Genomic DNA, 24215 nt, shown 5'->3' on the forward strand with positions numbered 1-24215 from the left:
TTTTGCTGGCAATTAGGTCAACTTGAAATAGGCTTCCTAAGGACTACTTATTAGCATGTGGGTCATCCCTCTACTTCAGGATGAGAAAATAGGTTAAATGTCCACGCTCCACCACAGTGTAGGTTCAAGGACAGAGGCTGGGCGTGGCCACCTCCACCAGTCTAGTGTCAAGCTTCAGTCAAGAATAAGGTGTTTAGGGCCTTTGTGTACCTGAACCAATCCACTCGACAAGCATGTCCGGTCCCGAGCACCACGCTGGAGGGGACAGAAATCGTGAGTGGCTGGAGTCCACATCACCCGGGGAAGGAAGAGTCCACTTGGTGATGCAGGGCCTCAGGAGCGGCCTGAGGTGCAGGCAGATGGGGAAAGTGCACTAGAGGCCAGGCCATTCTCTTTCTTAAACTCAGAGGGAGGTCTGCTGTCTTATTTTTTAAAGAATACTCAAAGCTTTCTTAATAATGATCACTAAAGTTTATTTCAGGGATCCCTAATTAACATTTTATTCCATCTAGTGCAAAAGAATATTAAGAAAAACTGAGAACATGTACCGACTTTGGGTGATACCTAGCAACCAATGTTCCAGTAGGCCGAGTGGAGCTACACCCTCAAAGTCAGACACACACCCCTTCCAGAGGGGCTGTGCCATGGAACACGGCATTGGGGTCTGCTCGGCCCCTCCCATACAGGCACCAGCAACAGGAAGAGGGGATCAGAGAGGCTGTTAGCTGGGTTCACACAAAACTATTTAAAATTCATGAGTCTTTTGTGTACACTGCAAAATGTGTGATGGAATCAGGGGGCACCAAGACTCGCTATTCCAGAAATGCTTCAGGGTTTGAGAGATCAAACCAGGATTCCAAGCGGTGAGCCGTGATAGGGCTCCTTGAGAGCAGGAAAAACAAAGACCATACACACAGAGATGATATCCCCAAAGCAGCATTTATTTACCCACTGAATTCCAAAACATTTAATTTAGAAGTCTGGCATTTCATAATTACCCATCTTGATCGACATGGGCTGACACACATGGCGCTGTCAGGATACACAAGGACAATAGCCAAATAGTTACAAAAAAATAAATCCATGATTCTTAAACAGTCGCAACCAAAAAAAAAAAAGTTACAGGTATCAAAACTTTAGATGCATTGCATTGAAAAGAAGGTTTGTGCACATCATAATTTAAAGAGGCAAACAAGGCGCTACTGAAACCTCACGTTAAAGTTTATTATTAAGCTGATGGAAAGGAGCAAGTGGTCTCTCATATCAGCTTCCCTTAACAGTTTTCCATTAGCTAAGAAAGAGGTGGGAGGGGTGAATTCACTTTTGCATGCACAGATGTACTGCTTTAACAAAACACTAGCAGCTGGTTTTAAGTGGACCATTTAAATACCAACTGTAGCCTGTGTGGTTAATTCTCCTAACTTCCCCGAGGCTTTTCGCCTGCACTTCACCTAGATCAGCAGGCATAGGAAAATGCCTCCTTCAGAATGCACCTGTCTGCACAATTCAGAAAGGGAGCTCCTGTGGGCTCAAAGCAACCATCAGTCCAGCAATGCCCATAAATTTATCTGGAACTGCTTCCCGGGGGCAGAGAGCAGATCTGAGTAGCTGTGCTGCCATACAGATAGGTTTAGCACTAGATACTTAGTGACTGTGGTGAGGAAGGACCAGTGGTGATGGGGTCGGGGCGGGGGTGGGCCGAGGCGCTCAGTTGCCTTCTCCAGCTTCCTCGTCCTGCTGGTCGCTCGTCCAGAGGGTGAGGTTGTCTCGCAGCAGCTGCATGATGAGCGTGGAGTCCTTATAGGAATCCTCGTTTAGTGTGTCCAGCTCGGCTATGGCGTCATCAAAGGCTTGTTTGGCTAAGAGGCAGGCCTGCTCGGGCGCATTCTGGATCTCGTAGTAGAACACGGAGAAGTTGAGGGCCAGGCCCAGCCGGATGGGGTGTGTTGGCTGCATGTGCTCCTTGCTGATTTCGAAGGCTTCCTTGTAGGCTGCCTCTGAAGCTTCGACCACACTGTTTTTCTTCTCGCCAGAAGCCACCTCTGCCAGGTAGCGGTAGTAGTCGCCCTTCATCTTCAGGTAGAAGACCTTGCTCTCATACTGGAAGTCATTGCAGTTCTTGATGAGGAACTTGTCCAGCAGGGCCAGCACGTCATTGCACACTGTTTCCAGCTCCTTCTCGATCTTCTCCCGGTAAGCCTTAACCTTCTCCAGCTTCTTCTCATTCCCGTCAGCCGTGGTTTTCTGCTCGATGCTGCTGATGACCCTCCAGGAAGACCGCCGGGCACCGACCACATTCTTGTAGGCCACAGAGAGGAGGTTTCGGTCTTCATTGGAGAGAGGTTCGTTGAGCTCGGTCACCTGCAACATCCCCAAAAGATAAACACTGAGACCCGAGTCTGAAAACCCTGGAGAGAGATCTTCCCTTCAACCCAGTCAACAACCCTCCTCAAAAACAGGATTACGGACAAGCCACTCAAGAAAAACCAACTGGACAAGGATCCTATCTGAAGGGAGACTGCAGTCTAACAGAAGAGATAGATATTAACTCAAAATATTAGTGATAAGGACTCTGAAAAAGTCATAATAATTTAGGCCTTCTAAGATGCCGCCTTCACCTTGGCGGAGGTGTGGGGATAAAGATGTTGATGGAAGGTTGTGAGGTGCTGGTGCACAAGGAGGTGGTGGGGAAAAGCCCTGAGGCTCAGCTATTCTGCGTAAGATATTCTCACAGTAAAATCATACAATTCCTTTGTCAAATATCCAAAGGTTATCACAGACTGGAAGTCCACTTCCAGCTTTCTATTCTAGAAAGAACCAATCACACCTCCCTCAAACACTTATTAACAAAGAAGAGTTTCCCAGATGAGCTCAAACACCACACAGATCTAGTGGCCAGAGTTTCACCCTGGTTACACGTGGAACCCACTGGTAAACCCAGCCCTCCTCCAACCCAAAACAGATGCATTAGTGACAATAAGGTGTCCCCAGCCTCTGCTGAAAGGAGGCATAACTACTCAGCAGCAAGCTTTACTCTGACCTACCTGACAGGAAACCCTGACTGCCCATCAAGGATGGAAGCACCAATTATTTTAAGTGGAAACGTTAAATTTCAAATTCTTCATGATGCCAACTGCAAGCAAGCCAGCTGTGTCATCAGTAGAAGGAACACTGGACTTTGCTGTGCTGAGCTGTGCCACCAAAAATTCATGTTGAAGTCATAACCCCTGGTACCCATCAACGTGACCTTAGCTGGAAACAGGATCATTGCAGGTGTCATCAAGTCAAGATGAGGTCATACTGCATAAGGTGGATCCTATATCCAATGACTGGTGTCCTTATAAGAAAAAGGGAGATCTGAAGACGAAAGCCATTGCCATGTGATGATGGAGGCAGAGACTGGAGTGATGTGTCTACAAAGGCCAAGGATTACAAGGATTACCAGGAGCTACCAGAAACAAGGAGGGGCAAGGGAGGATTTTCCCCTAGAGCCTTCAGAGGGAGCACAGCCCTGCCAACACCTCGATCTCAGACTCTAGCCTTCCAAACTGTGATAAAATACATTTCTCTTGTTGTAAGCCATCCAGTTTGTGGTGGCTTTGTTTGGTGGTCCTAGGAAATTAATACAGACTTAGAATCAGAAAACTCTGGGCCCCAGCAAAGCCACTAACACACTAAATTGGCCTGTATCTTCTATAAAATGGGGGGATTCCTCAACTATGTTACCTACTGGGAAAGGTCTTTAATTTTAAAAACAGAAAAAGAAAAAAGAAGAGCACTTAGAAAACCACAAAACTCAACAAAAAGGCATTACTTAAATCAAACTATAAGGACAGAACTTGCTCCAATGGAAGGGAAAAGCCAAGTCTGATGGAGAAACTTATTAACAACATAATAAAACAGACACGCTTACCATGGATTAAGAAGACTGAGCAGCAGAGAATCATAAGTTTAAAAAAAAAGAATTAAAAAGGATGATAGGTCTATTTGAAAAATTAGTAGTTCAAGAACATAAGCAACAAATGTAATAATTAAACGTGTAAAATTAGAAAACTTGTGCCAAGTTCTTAAAAGTGAAACACGCAACTGTCTACCACCACCTCCCTCCTCAACAAATCCCAGACAAAATAAAAATACCAGCTCCCTCTTCTAACTTCCCCATTTCCCTGTCCCCAGAACCCCTACTCTTCTGCTGCAAATCATTAGCCAGGGATGGCCTCTCCCTCTTTGCCTAGTCAATCAACCCAACCCACTTCCTCCTTCAGCGTGGTCTTCAGCTACATTCCCCAGGAGGGCTGCCTGCAAGCCCGGCTCCTCATTCCTCCCCACAAAGACAGGAATGGTCTCCACGCTGGTCTGGGGCAATCCCCTCCTCTCTACTAATCCACAATCCATGCTCCCCTCAAGACCTGTAACCCCACTAGTTTTCTCCTTCAGGGAGTGCCTTTAAACACACTTGCTTACTAAAAGTATAAAGAGACATTGTAGATATTTTTCTGATAATTTGGCCTTTTAAGGAAGCAACCCTTATAAATCAAAATTCCATCTCAAATACTAAGACAAATCTCAGAATGCTTGAATCCTTTAGCATGACACTTTTCTAGGCCAATATTCAGTAAAACAAAACATGAGGCAAGAAAAGAATTTGAAAAGCTCCTCAGATCTTCCAATAAGTAAATCCAACTAAGGCCACTTGATGTTAAAATGCAAATGACATCCATAAGGAGCCACTATATACTTCATCCTGCGACCAGTAAAGCTGCTTTTGTTGGACTACTGCAAAGACACCTCATAGTATGTCCCCAGAGCACATCATTAAAATTGAGTGCATATCTGAAATATTTATATATCACACAGTGTTCGCACAAGGGGTGGTATCATTACTCAAAAAAAATCTTAAGGGCTTCCCTGGTGGCGCAGTGGTTGAGAGTCCACCTGCCGATGCAGGGGACACGGGTTCGTGCCCCGGTCCGGGAAGATCCCACATGCCGCGGAGCAGCTGGGCCCATGAGCCATGGCCGCTGAGCCTGCGCATCCACAGCCTGTGCTCCGCAACGGGAGAAGCCACAACAGTGAGAGGCCCGCATACCGCAAAAAAAAAACAAAAAATCTTAAGACATCTACAGTTTAGCCTGAGCTAGCTGTGTGACATTCAACAGAACACAGCTTTTCTGGGCATCAAAAGTCAAATAAGGGGGACTATCCCAAACAGTCTCCAAGGACTTCTTCAGCTCTGAAATCCTAGGATTCCATTTTTCCTGAGCAACTATAACAGGTGTGGTAAGGCCTGAGGTCAATACTATTGAATATCAACATAAATGTGGGTGTATCTGTAGGTTCCAGGAATCCGAGGATCCCTGCTCCATCAGGAATAAAATGCCAAAAAAGGCTACTGGACAATATTTATGACACCTTCACAAGAAAAATCACTGACTAGGAGTGTCAGTGTTTATGTAACGATCACCTGGTGGCCTGCCAGTCTGAATGAATCACTATCGGCATCAGCTGAGTGTGACTAACGGCTACACAAGCATTGTTCTCAGAACCCCAGCCAGGGCCTAACTAGGAAATAACTGGATACGTTTAAATATAGTGTGTTTTAATACTCCTGGATTACAGCTCGGTTAACAAAAGGAAACTTATGGGAGGAAGACAGTTTTATTACTTGATCGGATAACTAAAGAAAATTGGGAGTTTTCCCCAGATTGGAAAATTACGGACTGAAGTAAAATCAGATGGTCTATTAAAACAAGATTTACAGCCAGTCTTGGCTGGTGATACTTACTGCAAATAACCTTCGCTAATGTTAGTTAGCACGAGTTCCCAACACTTCAAATTCCAAAATACGGGAGCCAGGAGACTTCAAGAGAAGTCTCGTCACCCACTAAGAGGCGCAGACACTGGGAAGCAAATGATGTAGGGAAAGGAAAGCAGGAACGGGTCCCAACCACCCTAAGACTAAACCAGCGGGATGGCCATCTGCGGAGTCTACGGAGATGATTTACTGCATCTCAATAATCACGAGTTTCCAACTGATTTCTAATAAGGAACAAAGACTAAACACGGATTTCTCGAGATAGAAGAGACCCAGACAAAGGTTCTCAACCTTCTTTCTACTCCAACTCCAGTTTCAACACTCTCGTTTCCGTCGCACACCAGGTGCGCCCAGTGCGGCCACCCCAGACATCATATCTTCACGTGGCTATATCAGCTGCAAGGGGTTCCACCACCTCTGCTTGCAGCCACTCTGCTGTCTTGTTCTCCTGTCCACCTCCCCACCCCAGGTAATCCTACTTACAGGCTTCCTGAAAACCTTAAATTGATGGACCCTTCCCATTCAGGAAGGCTCTCCTCTCATCTCCTTTGAGGACTGGACTCCCTGCCAGCCATTCTGCTCATGTACATCCTCACCACGCAGCCTTTGGCTGCACCAACTCCTTTCACCCATTTTCTCTGCTCTGGACTACACAGCATTTCTGAAAGTCACGAACAACCTGGTCGACTACGAATTCATTTATCTTCCTATGACACCACTGGCTTACTCAAAAATCCCTAAGGGCCTCCTCCCACTAACTCACAAGGCAATAAACTATGTGTTTGTGAGTAAAAATAGACCCACTGCCAAAAACAGCCCACGGACTATTTGGGAAAATTTAAAGTTCTCAATCTGGGAAACATCCAACCTCAGAAGGAACACTGAGCAAACAAAAAAACATCACCCCTGAGCTGCCAAGCCACACTGCTCAAGTTGGGGTTGATGCGACTCCTCCTGAACAGCGCTCTCATCCTTCACAGCTACACACACACAGCACAGCCATCACCCCGAACTTTATAGCTACCCACACCCACATGCTACCAGCAAGCTTGCTTTTGATATAAGAGCTTATAACAGAAAAAAACAATCCTCATGAATAATTATGTAAACATAACCACATCATAAAATCTTTAAGCTTCTTTGGCAGAACCCTGTATATATTAAAAAAAAAAAAAAAAAACAAAAGTGAGCTTGAGGGATGAAAGCTTTTTTGGCTGACTGTTTCCCAAGTTAATGCCCCGAAAGTGAGGATTCTGCCTGTACCCCAGCTGGCAAAGCACCTGCCATTGGTCACCACTTGCCCAAGCCTGGAAAGACTGCCCTCTGTCTAAACCAGGGCGAGACTGCAGTTCTGCAAGGCTGGGAGAGGGGCCAGCTTCAAGCTCAGAGCAGGTGAGTTCAGGTTATGAATATTCACTCTAAGCTTAACATTAGTCAAAATAGCTCGCTTTGTATCGTTAAGAGACCACCTTTGTCTTGCTCTGAACATAAGTAAACATTTTCACAGGTCTTGGCAGGCATTATATATAACCCCATCTGAACAGCGTCACTCTACCCTACTGCCCCTGAGGCACCAGGACCGAAGGCTTCAGAAGCTGTGCCAGTTCCCATCACAGGGAAGTGCCAACACCCACCACCAAGGAGGGGATGCCACTGCGGCGAGGAGTGGGAGGGGCAGCCTCAATCTGGACACCTGGGAGCATCTCACCAACAACCTAGACACTGAAATTTGGGGGCCTCTAGGCTTACAAAATATACTAAAAGCAATATGGAAAAACAATTTCCTAAAACACCACAACTATAATGTAACATAGTCTTGCACTTCTCAATTCATAGCAAGAACTCAAATTCAATTAATACTTTGCTTCTTAAGCAAAAAAACTGGTCTTCAAGAGAACAGCACAATCCAGATGAGTCTGCCTTTCATGCTCCCCTGCTGCAGCTAAGAACCGTAAGTGGTAGATTCTGTTTTTAATCAAACTTGGCAAAAATGACTTACATCTAATAGAGGGAATTATTTGTTCAGAAGCCCACTTATGTTAATGGCTTGGAACTTAGTCACCAATGATGACAATGGCTAATAGACCAGAAAGTACACTAGAAAGAAATATGATTCCTTAGCCTCATGGGGCATTGTCACAGTGGTTAAAGTGATAGCTCTAAATTTGAGAGTTCAAATCTTCCCTTTACAACTCAACCTTGAGAAAATTAATCTCTTCACATCTCATTTGTAAAATGGAGTTAATAACAGGATCCATCCAGAGTTGTTCGCAAGATTAAATGAAAATGTACACATGGAATAAAAGCTACCATTTACTAACTGCCTAATAGGTAAAATGATAAATTTCATAAACTTGATGAATTGTAACATGGAAAACACATCTGGGGTATCCCCTCCCAAACCGTTTTTCTGGAAAAGTGTGACACTGCAGTCTACCACTAATATTAAATTCCAGACAATGATGAGAATATACATTTTTGGTTTCCTTAAGGGAGCAGTGAGGTCCTTGACTGTGGGAGCTCTTCCGGGGATAATGCAGCAACCCCAAATCCAGATGGGGACAACTCCCACGTCAGTGCAGCAAAGCTATGTGAACTGTTCACCAACTGAAGTGTCTTTTAACTGAGGATATTGCAAGAATAATGCAGAGACTTCTTCCTTCCTCAGTCAATACGTGACAAAGCGATACTTACATGGGAAACACGACTTGCTATTTTACATAGATTTCAAACGGTCCTACCAATGTGGCTTTAAGATGTCACACTAACCACAATTCTGGTACACCTCAAAATCATCCCTAGTTTCAATAACTGCAACACGGGTTAGGTCTCACCCTGGGCCACTCAGCTGTGCTCTCCTTTTACATACCACCTGCTCACTTCCCCACTTCCCAGGATCTCACAGCTGTTGGAATAACAGCCTCTGGCCACTGGTTGGACCTCTTCCCCTCCGACCCATTTCCTTAAGCTGCAGCTTTGTTGCCTGCACTTAAGATTGCTACAGATATTCTTCAAGTCCTTCAGACATATTTCTCCCCGTCCTTTGTCAACTTTGTAATCAATGTTAAAACACACCATGCCATCCCAAACAATTTTGACATTTTAAAACTTCATGATTGCCCCTATGTTTTAATATAAAAGATGACCAAGGGCAATAAGTGACATGACTGAATTATGTCTGTCCATGAATATTCACTAGAAATCTATCTGGTTAGTTACTCTCTTTCCTTAGAATCACTTAGTATTATGCACAAGTATTTTTATGCCACTTTATGGGTTTATCTCGTAGTTCTCATAAGATGGTACTGTACTCATTTTATAGAGGTTATGAATTGTATAAGGGCATTCCAAGCCTGGTCTAGAAAGGACTTGGGTTCGAGAATCTTTCACAGTGTTTCTTTCTAGTTAAGGGACAAGGTATGAGATGGGGGAGAGCTGGAAGAAACGTCTTTACTTCACTTCAAAAACATTTCTTGCCTCTTCAAATTAGGACGAAAGGCAGGGTGCAGTTCTCAACTGATGTGAGCCAACACCTTTGTTTCCAACATGCGTGATTTCTTAAAGCCTTACTGACAGCATCCTCCAGGTGACGCTGGTAGCATACGGAACATCAATCATTACAGGCAGGCAATATTATTAGCTACCATTTAAATTATAAAGGAAACAGAAAACAAGTTAGAAGAATGAAAGCTGGAAGCCCACTTGATAGTAACACGAACATTACAACTTACACACTTTAGAGGACCAGAAGACAAGAGATGTGAGCTTCAAGGTCACAGAGTGGTGGCATCAGAACATCCCCTCACTCAGGTGCGGTAGAGAAGCCTACTTACCTGCCCTGAAGAAAACCCACACAAGCCCAGAGGGTTATCAGAATTCCAACTCTTTCCAAAAGCTATATTTTAGGTCTATGATATTAATGAAATAGGGACTGAGTCTTCTCAATAAAATTAAGAATTTAACATACAAATATCAACTTAACAGGTAAAACATGAGAAACAGTTTTCCACTGACCCTTGCCAAGTCCTTTCCAATTAATATATTCCATTAATTTAGATGACCAAAAAAAATTATTTAATAGAGGAAACAGGCATACTGACCAAAAAAGTTCTTATTTTTTAATAGGAGTTACCTTGAGGGAATGTTTATCACAATTCTGAAATGACATAATTAGAGTATGCACTGAATTTTCAATGGCCTATCCAACCCATCAATCATCTCAGATACAGATATTACATATTCCCAATACATGAAAGGGTCCATTAGTTTGCAAAATCCTACCTTAATGTCTCAGAGAAAATCTGTGTACACAAGTAGGTAGCTGCAGGAAAGCATCTTTCAAGCCTGCTTTCGAAGACCAGAAAACCAATTATTTTCTCTCCACAAACTGTATTCCATTCGGTTACATCTCTGTATTCTTTCCTTACTTCCAATTGCAAGTTGCCTCGGGTTTCCTATAGCTCCAGAGCTACATTCTAGTCATTTTCCCTTAGCCTCAATTCACTTTGCTTCCAGCCCCATCCCTTCTTTATTCCCCAAAAGGCTCCTAAAACTGCGGCCTTCAAAGTGCCACTTGCAGGATAGGCGAGGGCCTCGCTAAAATGTCCAGAAAGCGGCCTCAACCGCACAATCCCAGTTCCACTCGGTGACTGGGGAGAAGAGGCGCACTTAAGTGTCACTTGCTGTGTGGACAGAAGTGGCTTTATCCCAAAGAAGATTAAGCTCAGGACCCCTTCCAAGGAAATGCACTCAGTCAGTCCTGTTTCTGTGAAATTTGCTAAACTCATATACCCTACTTTTTTTTTCTTGTAAGACCCCCAGAATTACACAGACTTCAGGTCCCAAACCTAAATCGTCCCTGGTCTGGATGAAAAGCTCCTACCTGGCCCACAACACCATGATCAACTCCGCATCACCAATGAATCAACAAATGGGTGGTGGTGGTTTCCAAACACCTGGTTCAACGTGTGATGTGAACGACATGGAAAAGATAACACTTCTTACCTGGATAATCCTAAACACGGACCTCAACAACATGTTTCATATATTAATATCAAAAGCTTTAAAAGGAATTTTTCACATGACTCTGAAATTTTACGGAGCCTCGATATTTGTAGTTTTTTCTTTAGGAAATCCCCTCCCAAGGCCCTAAGAAGGGCAAATGAGCTATATAACCCAGGGCAGTAATTCTTGAACTTAAACCCAATAGCACTTGCCACGAGGGCTGGTTCAAGTGCAGATATGAGTCCCACCCCTGCGAGTTTCTGAGTCTGTAGGTCTAGGGTGGGGCCCCGGCGGATCCTCCCACGTCTCAGGAGGTTGTGCACTGGGTGAACATGGCACGTTGGCGGCCGCAGCTGTGGCTCTACCCCTCTGTGACCTTGACGCAGAGATAAGTAATGTTTATTAAAAGAAAACGTGAACTACTGTGAGGAGACAGGGACAGTGGGAGGGTCACCGGAACTCTAGATCTCAGACACGCAGGTGGTATCTAATCCACCGCATTGGCCAGGGTGTGGCCGGCCGCGACTCCTTCCCCGGAAATGGAGCTGCAGACGAGTCTCCAGGGGTCTCGGGAAGGCAAAGGCACAAGGGCTCGCCTCCCCCAGGCGTCAGGACCCGTTTTAGTCTCCGGGCAGATGGGCGCAACATCCAACCTGGGAGGGGGCCCCAGGCCCGCCGCGCTCCCGCCCGCGTCCTCGTCGGACTTCAGGATGGGGGGTCTCCGCACACAAAGCGGACCCCGGGCGCGCGAGAATGGAACCAGAACGATGCCGGCGATCAGAGCAAAAGCGGATCGACATTACACCGAGTTCAGGTCGTGGCAGAGGAAACCAGGAGAGACAGGGCGCCACTCACTAGGTGATTCTTTATTACAAGTTGGGGTGTGTGGAGGAAGGCGAGAAGGGGTGACCCAGCCTGGCAGAACGGTCCAGGAGGAGAAATGCGGCTCCCTCACCCTCCCTCGAGCACCCTCCCCCACCCGCGGCTCCGAGCTGGGATGCCGCGACCCCCGCCCACCCCCGGGGTCCCCGCCGCGCCCCCTCCCTGGACACCCCCCAGGCCCGGCCGCAGGAAATGGCGGGGCGCGCGGCGGGCGCGGGAAAAGCAGGCTGAGAGCGGGCGGCCGCGCCCAGTGGGGCGGCGGGGTTGCCCCTGGCCCAGAGGGGGCCGCCGCCCGGCTGCCCACCCCTCCCCTGCGCCGGGCCCCCGGCCGGCCGCCCAGGCTCCCGGCGCGCTCACCGCCTTCATGGCGGAGGCCATGTCGTCGTAGCGCTCCGCCTGCTCGGCCAGCCGCGCCCGCTGAAGGAGCTGCTCGCGGTCCCCCATGTCGCTGAGCCCTGCCTCGCCTCGCGCCCCGCTCCGCTAGCTCGCCCGCTCGTCTTCTCCGGTCGCAGGGGAGGCCGCCGCCGCGCACGCGCACTGGCTCGCCGGCCGGCCCAGGCTGCAGGCAGCAGGTAGCGCCGCTCGCCCTCTCGCTGGCTCGCCCCGCGCGCTGTGGCTCGCGCCGCGGACGCCGCCTAGGGAGGACAGGCGGCCGCGCGGGGGGATGGGAGGACGAGAGGACGCCTGCGCAGTGGGAGCGGCCGGGCCGGGCGGCGCGGTGCTGCGCGAGTGGGGGGGGGGGAAGGGCGGGCCAGCCCTAACGGTCTATTTCAAGGTGACGTCACCTTCTATAAATAGCTGAGGCCACCGCCCCGCCCCAGAGCCGCGCAGGCGCCTAGCGAGTGCTGCATTTTACCGCCGCAGAGGTGGAGGTGGGAGAGGGGAGGGCTGGGGTTGGGAGGGCGGAGCGGGGGTGGGGGTGGGGGCCTCGGTGATGGCAGCCGTGCAGTCTGCGCACTGTCACGACCCCACCCGGAAAGGCGTCTCTGAGTCCAGGTTAGAGGTCTGGCTTGAGAAGGGCCCCCAAAGCAAATAAACCTAGTGCTTGGGGAAGCCAGGAGGCCGCGTGCTGAAGGGACGGACGTGCCCCGGACCCGCCCCCGCCCAGCCTGGCCGATGGGTTTCTAGGGGCCACACCCTGAGCTTCGGTCAACACTGGCCGGGCAGGATCAGGTCCGGCCTTTGGGGACAGCCCCAGGTACTTTCACTCACTGCGTCCCCTTCCTGGGAAGTGGCCTTGTGCAGACTGTGCCCTCCACGGGAGGAGAGACTGAGTGGCCCCGCTGGGACGGGTAAGAGTCACCACACACTTGCTAGGAGATGGGCCGGTGCTAGGCCTTTCCAGGTATGATCCTATATAATGCTCACAGCCCTCCACCCCTGGTGGGCCCTGCTGGCCTCCCCGTCTGTCAAAACCAGACTAGTGACTTGCTCAACGTTACACAGCCTGTAAGTGGTGGCAGGTTCCTCCTGTGGCAAAGAGGAGAGTGGACCAGCTGGTCACTGAGCCCAGTCCTGGCGTTCCATGCTGAGGACCCCTGGTGCCAGGCGCTGGTCTGGGTCCCGGACAAGGGAGGAAAATCCCAATCACTAAAGCATGGCCAGACTTAGTACAACATGCCAAGGAGAGTGCAGGTGAAGGGGCCTTATGTTCTCTGAGCATTTTATTGAGCACCTACTGCATGCTCAGCACTAGGGGAAGGAGTAGCCACAGAATAACTAAGATACAGCCCCTGCCTCTGAGAAGTGGAGGTCTAAAAACCGAAGAGCAGGTAAGCTGGACCTTGAAGGAGGTGAGAGTCAGCGAAAAGGTATTAGGGAGGGGGGTCCAGCAAGGGTGAGGGCTTGGTAGTGAGGATAGAAACAAAATGGGGAGGAGAGAGGCCTGGCAGTGGGACATGAGATGGGATAGAACAAGATCATGGAATGTTTTCAGTGCCAGGCTGAAGATTTAAGGCTTTATCCTTAAGTAATCAGGAGCCACCAGAGGCATGGAAGCCATATTTCAGGCCCAGAATCTTGCTCCACAGAGTTAGATGCATTAGAAGGGAGAGGGAGGGACTGGAGAATGGGCCTTTTCTGGACCTCAGTTTCACCGTCTGGAGCACTGGACTTGAAGGACTGTTTAAATCACTGTAGAATAGGAGAAATCCTGGAATGTCAGAGCTGGCAGGACCCTTAGACTCACCACGGTCCAACCCCTTATCCTACATAAGGGGAGAGTGAGGTATCAGGGGGAGGAGAGGCTGACCCCAGTTTGCACAGCCAGCAGAGCTGGGACCTTCATACTAGGTCTCCTGCTTCCTGGGCTGCCTTCTACCTGCTGTGATGCTACAGTGAGGACCTCAGTACCCATGACACAGCGTTTGGGAGGAAACCCCCACCCCAGGCTTCTCCATGCTTTGAGGATTCGCCTTTGCTAACTACAAATGGAATCGAGGTTAACAAACCAGGCTGATCTTTCCCCTAGTGAATATCGCTAAAGAGTGTAGTAGATAATAACTTATCATCCACCGTGGGCCTGATGAGGACAGATTCCCGTGAGAGGTGGAGGAGGGCCAGCACTGGGGGGCACCTCCACAGTTCCTTCCAGCCCTTAGAGGGGTTAGAGCCCTTCTAACTTCTTATCATGTTGGACTGAGATTGATTTCAAAACAGTAAAAATCAGATAGACTGGAGCATTCTAAATAACTGATTTTGACATTCATAAATGTCAAATGGGGGACAACTTTGGTTCGCCCATAAAGCTTTGCTTTCTTTCTCACCAAACTTCACTGTCTCCACCTCCTCACCACCCACCCACCACCCCCACCTCAGCCCAGTGTACTCTGGCTCTACCCCCACTCCTCCATCTAGATGGCCCTTGCTGTGGCCACCAATCTAAGGTCACTGCACAGTCCTCACTTTCCTGGCCCTCTTGGCTGCACTTGGCACAACTGCTCGCCCCTCCTTGACAGGCTCTCCTCTTAGCTTTCATGACCTTGCACTCTCCTGGCTCCCCTCTGCTGCTCCAGCCACTCCTCTTCTGTCTCCTGTGTGAGCTTGTCTTCTCAGCCTACCCGGAAATTCGGGGGTTCCTCAGAGCTCTGCCCAGGCCCTCTGCCTTATCCTGAGCGACCTTATCCACGCCCACTCTTGAACGGAAGGGGACATCTACCACGTTGCCAGCACTGGGCCAGGTGCTTTGCAGAGATGGGCATATTTTTTCCCTCAAGATACCCCTGTAAGGTAGGTAGGATTTCCATTCCCATCTTACAGATGAGGAAACTGGCTTGAAGATGTTCCATGTCTTGAGTAAAATCACACAGCTGGTAATCAGCAGAGCCAGGATTCAAGCTCAGTTCTGTCAGACTCCTAGGCCTGATGGCCCCACGATGTCGTGAGGTGTGAGCTGACAAGGGGTCAAGGTGTGACTCCCCTTTGGGGATCATTCAGATTGTAAAAAGCACACACAAGCCTCCATCTTGTAGCTTATACACTTATCAGCATCCATCTCCTTCACCCTTGGGAGAGAGCTGCCCACTCCCCAAAGTCTTGTAAATAAAGCCAGGATGACCACCTTGGATAGGTCACCTACTCCCAGGGGTCTAAGTCCTATCAAGCAATGTAGCTTTTGAACAATTTCCAAGAGGGCCTCTGAACCAAGGCAAGGGGGCTGATGATCAAGGTCAGACACACTGTGTGGCCCCCAGAGCTCCGAGCAGGTACCCAGAGCAGGGGCCAAGTCCGCTGCATCTTTACCTGGCAGGGTCTCACTCAGGGAACAGAGCAACACTCTCCCCCCAGCTATCCAAGGACATGTGTGTGATGTGATGGGGAAGAGGATCTGAACTCAGGTCTAAATCCTGCTCTGCCGGTTACCAGCTGAGTACCCTTGGGGAAGCCCCTTTTATTTTTGAATTTAATTTATTTTTTTATACAGCAGGTTCTTCTTTTTTTTTTAAATTTTATTTATTTATTTATTTTTGGCTGTGTTGGGTCTTTTTTGTGGTGCGCAGGCTGCTCATTGTGATGGCTTCTCTTGTTGTGGAGCAGAGGCTCTAGGCACGCGGGCTCAGTAGTTGTGGCGCACAGGCCTAGTTGCTCCGCAGCATGTGGGATCTTCTCTGACCAGGTCTTGAACCCGTGTCCCCTGCATTGGCAGGTGGATTCTTAACCACTGTGCCATCAGGGAAGTCCTTAGCAGGTTCTTATTAGTCATCAATTTTATACACATCAGTGTATACATGTCAGTCCCCATCGCCCAATTCATCGCACCCCACCCCCAGGAAACCCCTTTTAAATGGGACTGACCATCCTGTTTCTTAGGGTTGGGGTTCGGCAAGAGCACATTCACACCCTGCCTGCACCAGCCATCACAACTGTAGAAATTTCCTTGCTGCACCCCACCCTGAGCCAGTGGTAATGACTGCTTCTCACGCAGGACTGGATTTCCAAAGCATTGCCAGAGCCCTCTGCCAGAGCCCCGTGAATAGGTGACCCAGAAAAGGCACGTCCTGCTTTTTTCCTTGGGTGTCCTGGGACACTCTGAGCTCCCTGCGAAGTCTGGGTGCCAAGGGACGTGTTACAAAGAAGCCCTGGTATTGTTCTGGAGAGATGGCGTTCACACTGTCAGCATGGTTACCGGCTTGAGACGGAGGGGCCACCCACCCACAGGTTCGTGTCACCCAGATAGAATTTTCTTTCCCCTCCCCCCCCCCAAATGCAGACCTCCTGCTGCCCGGGTGAGCCAGCTGATCCCAAGCCAGTGATGATAGCACCACCACCAGGAGCAGCAGCTCTTGCTGTTAATTGCTGGCTGTCTGACTGGCTTGGGGGTAAACACTTGACCCGCCTGTACCAGCTCCCCAAATCCTCACAACTCTGGGAAAGAGGCTGTTAACCCCATCATATGGAAAGGGAGACCTAGAACAGTCAGGTGCTTACTCAGTGGTCAAGGCGGTCACCCGCGGCCTCCCACTCATGGCCACTCTCTGCCAACTGCCTGGGCCCCAGTGTCCTTTCACTGATACCAACTTCCACCCCCTGTGTCTAAGATCAGCCTGAGTGCACAGATTTTAGGATCAGCCAGAGCCTCCCGCCACTCTTTGAAAGCCCGCTTTGGGAGCAGATCGGCTTCCATGGCAGCTTTTGGCATTAAGAAGTGTGAAAATGTCCTGGTAGCTGCAATCTGTGAGCTGGCAGAGCTCAGAGCCCCATTCTCAGCACCACCCCCCCACCACACACACACAAGTTTGTTCAAAGGAGCTCAGCTCTGGGGGAGAAAGTGAAGCTGTTGCCTATGGAATCGCAGTTAAAATGAGGGTGAAAAAGGCTTTTGCTTCAGTTCGGCAGATGGTCAAGGAACTTGGGTTTCTTAGCCAGAATTTTCTAGATCCTTTGGCTGGAACCATCTGGATAATTGCCTCAAGCTTCTGTGTGGTTCTCACTAGGTCGCCCCAGGTGGGAGGGGCTGTGGTGGTCCAGGGAAAGCTGGAGGTCAGAGCCTGGAGTGCGGTGACTTCCAGTCTCTGAGCCTTGGATTTCCTGTCTGTGAAATGGGAGACTACACTGGCTTGGATGGCAGAGTTCTGTCTTTTTTCCAGCTCTGAAGTTCTAGGGTATGTCACCACTGGAAGTTCAGCAAATGACATGGCAGCTCAAGAGGGTGAAGCAGGGATGCCTCACAGGCCCAGTGTCTGGACCACATCCATACAAGGAGTGGAGGAAAGTAGCAGGACCTACTCCACAGCAGGCCACAGGCAGCGGTGGCCAGCACACTCCCACTTGGTCAAGGAAATGTCGGTGTTATCGTTCCGACTTTACAGATGTGGAAGCTGAGGCCCAGGGAGGTTAAGTATCTTGCCCAACTGCAATGCAGAGAGCAGGGAGCAGGAACCCGGATCCAGACCCACTCCACCATCACCATTCTTTCCATGCCCACCCCGACCTTCTGAGCACCTGAAAACGTTCTTTCAGTCTTTGAGCTGCACACATCAACAGCTGTCATCAACTGCTGCTTAAATCATAACCTTGGAAGTGAGGGTGAGGTTTGCTGAGTTTCCACCAAGGTTCCCTGCCAGGCAACTATGCTACAAAACAGCTTTTCCTCCCCAGTATGTTAGTAGGAGGCAAGCAGATTTCTACAGCCTTCTGTCTTCTTCCAGACAACAGTGGTGGGCTGGCCCTGACTCAGGAGACAAAGGGATCTGGCAGCACCAAAGACAGAGGAGAAGGCTGACTCCAGGGGGCTGGTCTCTGCAGATAGCCCTGAGCTGCCGCTGGGGTCATAGGTAGGAAGGACACGCTTTTCCCCTTAAAAGATACAAGCTCCTCCACCTGGCCCTTCATGGCCTGGCCCTGGCCCACCTTTCCAAGCTCAACACCTACTTGTTGGACATCCTAGGACCACCGGGCTCACAGAGCCTGCCCACAAGTTTCTACCAACCTTCCCATTCTTCTACCTCTTCCTCTAAGTCTTTAATACCCAGCTGAAATCTTACCTCCTCTAAGGAGCTTTCCCAGGTCTCCACCAAGAAGCACTGTCTCCTTCTGCTCACTCCCACTGTGACTCTGGAATCCACCACCTTCATGGACTTCTTTTGGTAGGATTGGTGTTTCCTGGCCAGCTACTAGGCATCAAGCCCTGTGCTATGCAATTTCATCTAATCCACGATCTCATTTAATCCTCATGACAATTGTGAGGTGGGGAATTCCTCTTGTACCCATTTAAGCAGATGGCGAAAAGGAAGCTCTCTTACCCAAGGTCTTGGAGCTAATAGGGGCAGAGTCACTCTTTGTCACTTATACCACCTGCTTCCCACTTCATAAGGAAGTTGGCATTTCCCTCGTAAAATGTAAACACTGGAGGACAGGGCCTGTGTTTCATTCATCATCTGAGGCCCTGGGGTGCCCCTCTTCATGAGTGCTGAATCGAATCTGATCACACCTTGTGCCTATTGCAGAAATGCCACCACAAGAGCCCTCTTTGTGAGTGGCCAAGGCCTTCCAGGAGGGAAACGCTTTAAATTGGCTGATAGCTAACTGACTGGCAGCCTCGTGGAAGATAAGACCGGGGAGAGAGCCAGGGGGAGGGAGGCAAGATTGCAGGGGCTAGGAGGGGGCTGAGAGGAGGAGGAGGAGGAAGTCTCCCGGATGAATTTGGCCACCTTGCAGTTACTTGGAGTATAAGATCTGGAGTTGCCAGACGCGGCCTCAAATCCCAGCTCTTCTGCAGTAGCTGGGATAGCCTGGGCAAGTCGCTGCACCTCTCTGAGCTTCAGTTTCCTCATCCGTAAAGTGGGCCTGTCGCTCACGTTGAACCTCCCACCCCCGGGGCTGATGCCAGGAGGAAAGAGGTTGTGGATGAGGGAGAGAGTGGGTGCTGCCTGCCAGAAGCCTGTGACAGTGCTGTTACTGCCTTTATTTAATTAATCAATTTATTCATTCATTCATTCATTCATTTTTGGCTGCGTTGGGTCTTCGTTGCTGCGCACGGGCTTTCTCTAGCTGCAGCGAGCGGGGGCTACTCTTCGTTGCGGTGTGCGGGCTTCTTACTGCAGTGGCTTGTCTTTGTTGTGGAGCACGAGCTCTAGGCGTGCAAGCTTCAGTAGTTGTGGCACGTGGGTTCAGTAGTTGTGGCTTGAGAGCGCAGGCTCAGTAGTTCTGGCGCACGGGCTTAGTTGCTCTGCGGCATGTGGGATCTTCCGGGACCAGGGCTCAAACCCATGTGCCCTGCATTGGCAGGCGGATTCTTAACCACTGCGCCACCAGGGAAGTCCCCTGTTACCTCCTTTATATGGGACAGTTGGAGAATCAGCCCAAGCTGAAATGCCCTCCCTGTGAAACCACTGGGCCCTGAAGGCCTGGGGGCAGCATGGAACTCACAGAATCACAGACTCACACTAAGGATCTTGGAGACAGCTCAGGCTGGCTTTCTTTCTCTGAGAGACAGCACTGCATGATGGGCCATTAGTCAGCTCTGCCAGCAGATGGGCCTGGCTTCAAATCCAGCCCCCACTTGTATGTGGCCTGGTTCCTCATCTTCAATATGGAATTAAAAATAATTCCTCTGCCACAGCTCTTTGGGAGGATCAGAGACCCAGGCAATGAGAGCTGGTTTTAGTGTTAACTATGGGGAACTGAGGCTCAGAGAAGGAAGAAAATTCACTCACAGTCACACAGTAGATTAGCAGCAGAACAAGGTCTATGCCCAGGCTCCACCCCAAAGCCAAGGCCTGGGCTTGTCCTTGGACAGCTGCAGCCTTACCTCAAAGAAGGCCGAGATGGGGAGTGTTGAAGGCCGAGGAGTTCACACTGAGATCTCTTGTGATATTCTGTGTCTCGCTGAGCTGAGGCCACTGCTTGGGTTGCCTATGGCCAGAGAATGTCAAAAAGCCCGCGTCAGAGCCTGGGATTGTGTGTCCAGCCTGGGGTCTGATCCACAATATTACCCAGGGCTTTGTGATGTCACCCCTCTGAGCCTCAGTTTCTCATCTCGCCAAATCAGAGTAAGCCTCCATGGCACGGTGAGGAATTCTGTGAAGGCACAGAGCTATTTTCATAACAGCTACCGCTGAGCTCTTGTCCTGAATCAAGCCCTGTGCCATCACTCGCCATGGCTTCGTTTGGTCCTCATAACACCCCTGTACAGCGGAAACCCAGCTTGTAGGTAAATGGCTGGGAAGGGGTAGAACCAGGGTCTGAGCTCCGATCCTGTTCCCTCTTCCTGAAACACTCACCCCTCCTCTTTCCAGACCTAACTCAGGCTCCTTCTTTGGGTTCAGCATAGTCGTAGCTTCCTCTGGAAGGATCCCTCGGCCACAAGCTGGGTCGGGCACCTGCTCTGGGGCACAGTGCTGGGTCTGCCCCTCTGCGTTGAGACTGTTTCTCCCTCTCCTCCACCAGACGGGGAATCCCATGATGCAGGGACCTTATCACGCTCATGACTGTATCCCCAGAGCCTAGAACTGTGCTTGGCATACAGCAGGTGCTCAATAAATATTTGCCGAATGACTAAAGGCATCGTGCCAGCATCGGGATGCCAGCCGGGCCCCGAGGGAGCAGGGGAGATGGAAGGAAAACTCCTGGACTCCTGCCACGCCTTACATTAGCGGCATCTTCTCTGAGTCCGACAGCCAGCCCCCTGGGACGCCATTTGAGCCAGCTGAATTCCAGGCACTGCTTCACTTTGGAAAGGCAGCCACAGCCCTCATCAAGCAGCCCGGTAATTGACGTCACAGCGGTGCCAGGAGCTGCCCCGTTAATATTTAATGCAGACTCCACTGCGGCAGAGCGGCAGGCTAGAAGGGCTGAGGGGCCTGCAGAGTCCCCAAAGGGTCGTGAGGAGGGCACAGATGGGAAAGGGCTTCCTAAACCGGAAAGCCCCCAGCAGATGAGCATTACACCAATGCGTTTTAGCCCCTGGCTTAACTCAGAAAGAGCCAGGGCAGCACGTGCCTGCCATGGGACAAGGAGACTGCTGACTGAGCCCTGGTGATAACTATGTGGGGGATTAGGGACTCCCGGGGACGTTTCCTGGAGACAGTGGAGGACAGAGCCCTGGCGCTGGCCAGACCTGGACTCCACCCCAGGTTTGCACTACGCAGCTGTGTGACCTGGGCAGCAGCTGCACCACTGAGCTCTCAGTTCTCTGATCTGTGCAATGGGCATAATGATACCCTCCCTGAGACGCTTTTGTGAGAATTAACATGAACGAATGATGTAAAGGACCCAGCTCATCACACAGTAGAACCTCAGCAGATTCTGGAGTGCCTTCTCCCAAACCAGGTGTGTGGGTGTTTCTTGCATTCATCGGCTGAAGTGATGTTGGAAGGGAAGAAGGAGCAAGGTTTGGACTTGTCACCATGGTGGGGCACCACCCCAGAGAGGCATCAGACAGAGGATGGACAGAGAGCCCAAGATGGCAGGAACAGAAGGGCCCTTTTGGACCATCTCTTCTGATTGAACCCCTCATTTGACAGAGGAGGATGCTGAGGGCCCCAGAGGGAGCAGAGCAGCCCAGAGGCTCATGCTGCAGAGCCGGGGTCTGACCTGGTCTGCAGTCACCGGCCTGAGACTGCATCCACTGAGGGATTTACCCAAGGCCACCCTCTCAGTGGAGGAGGCAGGTGACATGATAAGATGCTCTGTTCCCTGGCCTCTGCTTCTCTGGCCTGGACAAGGCAGGAGCCTCATCCTCCCCACCCGCTTCCTGGTCTCCCTCCAGCGTGTTTCCCCACAAATCCCGGGAGCTTCACAAAATGTAAATCCGACCACGTCATTCCCTGCTTAAAACGCTTCTGTGGGCCCAAACTCAGGGTTGCCAGAGAAAATACAGGAGGCCCCATTAAAACTGAATTTCAGATAAACAATGGTTTTTTAGTATAAGAATGTTCCAAATACTGCATGCACATAATTATACTTAAAAATTATTTGTTGTGGACTTCCCTGGTGGTGCAGTGGTTGAGAATCTGCCTGCAAATGCAGGGGACACGGGTTCGAGCCCTGGTCTTGGAAGATCCCACATGCCGCAGAGCAACTAGGCCCATAAGCCACAACTACTGAGCCTGCGCGTCTGGAGCCTGTGCTCTGCAACAAGAGAGGCCGCGACAGTGAGAGGCCCGCGCACTGCGATGAAGAGTGGCTCCCGCTTGCTGCAACTAGAGAAAGCCCTTGCACAGAAACGAAGACCCAAACGAAGCCAAAAATAAATAAATAAAATACTGAATACATAACTACTTTAAAAAAAAATACTTGTTGTTTATCTGAAATTCAGAGTTAACAGGACAACCTGTATTTTTATTTGCTAAACCTGGCAACCCTACGCAAACTGCATTCAGGAAAATGTTGGAGTGTTTAACTGGCCTCCGAGGCCCATTTGGGCCCCAAGCTCATCCTTTCCCTCTCTTCCACATGAACGCTCTGCTTCAGAAATGGCTCTTTGCCTTTATTTGAGAGTCCCGGGCTCTCCCTCTCCTCTGGCCTTTGCAGATGCTTCCTTCCGCTGGAACCATCTCAGTGCCTCCACGCCTCCTGCTGCCCCACCATGCTTGACCTGACATCCTTCAGGCCTCCGAAGGGTTGCTGCTTCCTCCTGGAAGCCTTCCTGGCTCTCCAGGCCTGGGCAGTACCTCTTCTGGGTTGCCACCGTGCCTTGGGCAGGTCCTCCGTCTGTTCTGGTCCCTTGATGGAGAGTAGGGATTCAGCAGACATTTGTCGCATTTGCTAAATTCCACAGCCCCTCGCACTTCCCCTAGCAAAAGTTTCCCCTCTTTCATCCAAGTCCTATGTGCTCAGATGTCACCTCTCCTCAGAGAGGCCTTTCCTGACCATCCTGGCTGAAACAGGACACACACACCTGCTGTCCCGCCCCACCCTGCCCCGGCCCCACCAGTCACTCCCTGTCCCGTTACCCTGTCTCATCCTGTCCACGGCTTTTACTGCTCTTGGGAATCACGATTTATTCACTTATGGACCCACCGTCCCTCTCCTCCACTGGGCAGCAGCTTCCACAAGGGCAGGGGCCATAATGGCTCGTTCCTTGCCGTCTCCCTAACATCTGTGGGGTGTCTAGCCCAGGCAAGATGCTGCAGACCATGGCTCGTGGTGAACTCGTGGGCCTGCCCCTTGCTGGTGTGGGCCTTAGGGGAGCAGAGTGGCGGGCATGAGCTCCCACCTTCCGTGTCCTCCAAAATCAGTACCCTTGGGAGGGCAGGAGGGCAGGCCAGGTGGCTGGCCTCTGTTTCAGGGGCAAGAGCTTCTGGGAGCACAAGCTGAGCAGGAAGGAAAGAAATCTGCCAAAACATTCATTTTCGGCGGGGGCTCAAATTCAGAGCAAGGAAGTCATTGGGTTTTCTCTCCTCTGTGTTGATTGCCAAGTGCCAGCTGCCCAGCCACATCCTCCTGAAGGGTCGCAAACCTGGGACACTAGGCAATGGGAGACAGTGTTGGGGGTACCGAGTCACTCCTTGGCAGCCAAGGATTTCTAAATCCCTAACACAAAGCAGATCCTCTGAGCTTGTCTTTTCCAGCAACAAAAAATAGGTCCAGCCACTGCCTCCACTGAGGGAAAAATGCACACCCAAGAGCAAAAGACTCTGCTCTGCAATGCCTCTTAGAGCTACTGTTCTGCATCAGAGAGCCCATCACACTGTTCAAGCCAGCCTGCTTTCGAGTCAGGGGGCCTCCTGTCTGAATTGTGGCCGCACTGTTGACTGTGTGACCTTGGCACGCAGCCTGACCTTCCTCAGCACCAACCTCTGCATCTGTAAACAGTGGACAGTGACGACCCAAGGCTGCAATGAAGAGTCAGGCAGGCCCTCAGCACAGCTTCAAGCACAGAGCAATGTTGAACTGATTGTAGTTAACTTACTAGTGTTTCTTCTCCTGTCCATGTAGGGGAATGGACAGCGAGGTTTGCAATGAAACAAGGACCCTTCCTGGGGACTAGAGCCAAATTTAGGAGTTGCCTGGCAGGGACTGGGGTTATGATGTGAAACCCTTGGTCCATGTTGGAGACATTGGAATGCTTGAT

At 50.2% G+C, this 24215-nt stretch overlaps 1 protein-coding gene across 1 annotated transcript; it reads right to left on the reverse strand.

Moving 5' to 3' along the window:
- Window positions 1-920: 920 nt before the first annotated feature.
- Window positions 921-12335, reverse strand: YWHAH (tyrosine 3-monooxygenase/tryptophan 5-monooxygenase activation protein eta). The gene is made up of 2 exons (XM_067700142.1): window positions 12059-12335; window positions 921-2361 (listed from the first exon to the last, which is right to left on the reverse strand). The coding sequence occupies exons 1-2, from the start codon at window positions 12143-12145 to the stop codon at window positions 1708-1710; spliced, it is 741 nt and encodes a 246-aa protein (XP_067556243.1). The 5' UTR covers window positions 12146-12335; the 3' UTR covers window positions 921-1707.
- Window positions 12336-24215: the final 11880 nt, after the last annotated feature.

Source organism: Pseudorca crassidens, chromosome 12 (genome assembly GCF_039906515.1).
Source record: "Pseudorca crassidens isolate mPseCra1 chromosome 12, mPseCra1.hap1, whole genome shotgun sequence".
NCBI lineage: Eukaryota > Metazoa > Chordata > Mammalia > Artiodactyla > Delphinidae > Pseudorca > Pseudorca crassidens.

Excerpts from the sequence above, each read along its gene's own strand:
- YWHAH (XM_067700142.1), bottom strand. The coding sequence starts at position 12,145 with ATGGGGGACCGCGAGCAGCTCCTTCAGCGGGCGCGGCTGGCCGAGCAG. Across the intron at positions 2,362-12,058 it reads TGGCCTCCGCCATGAAGGCG|GTGACCGAGCTCAACGAACC; the intron begins GTGAGCGCGCCG and ends GGGATGTTGCAG.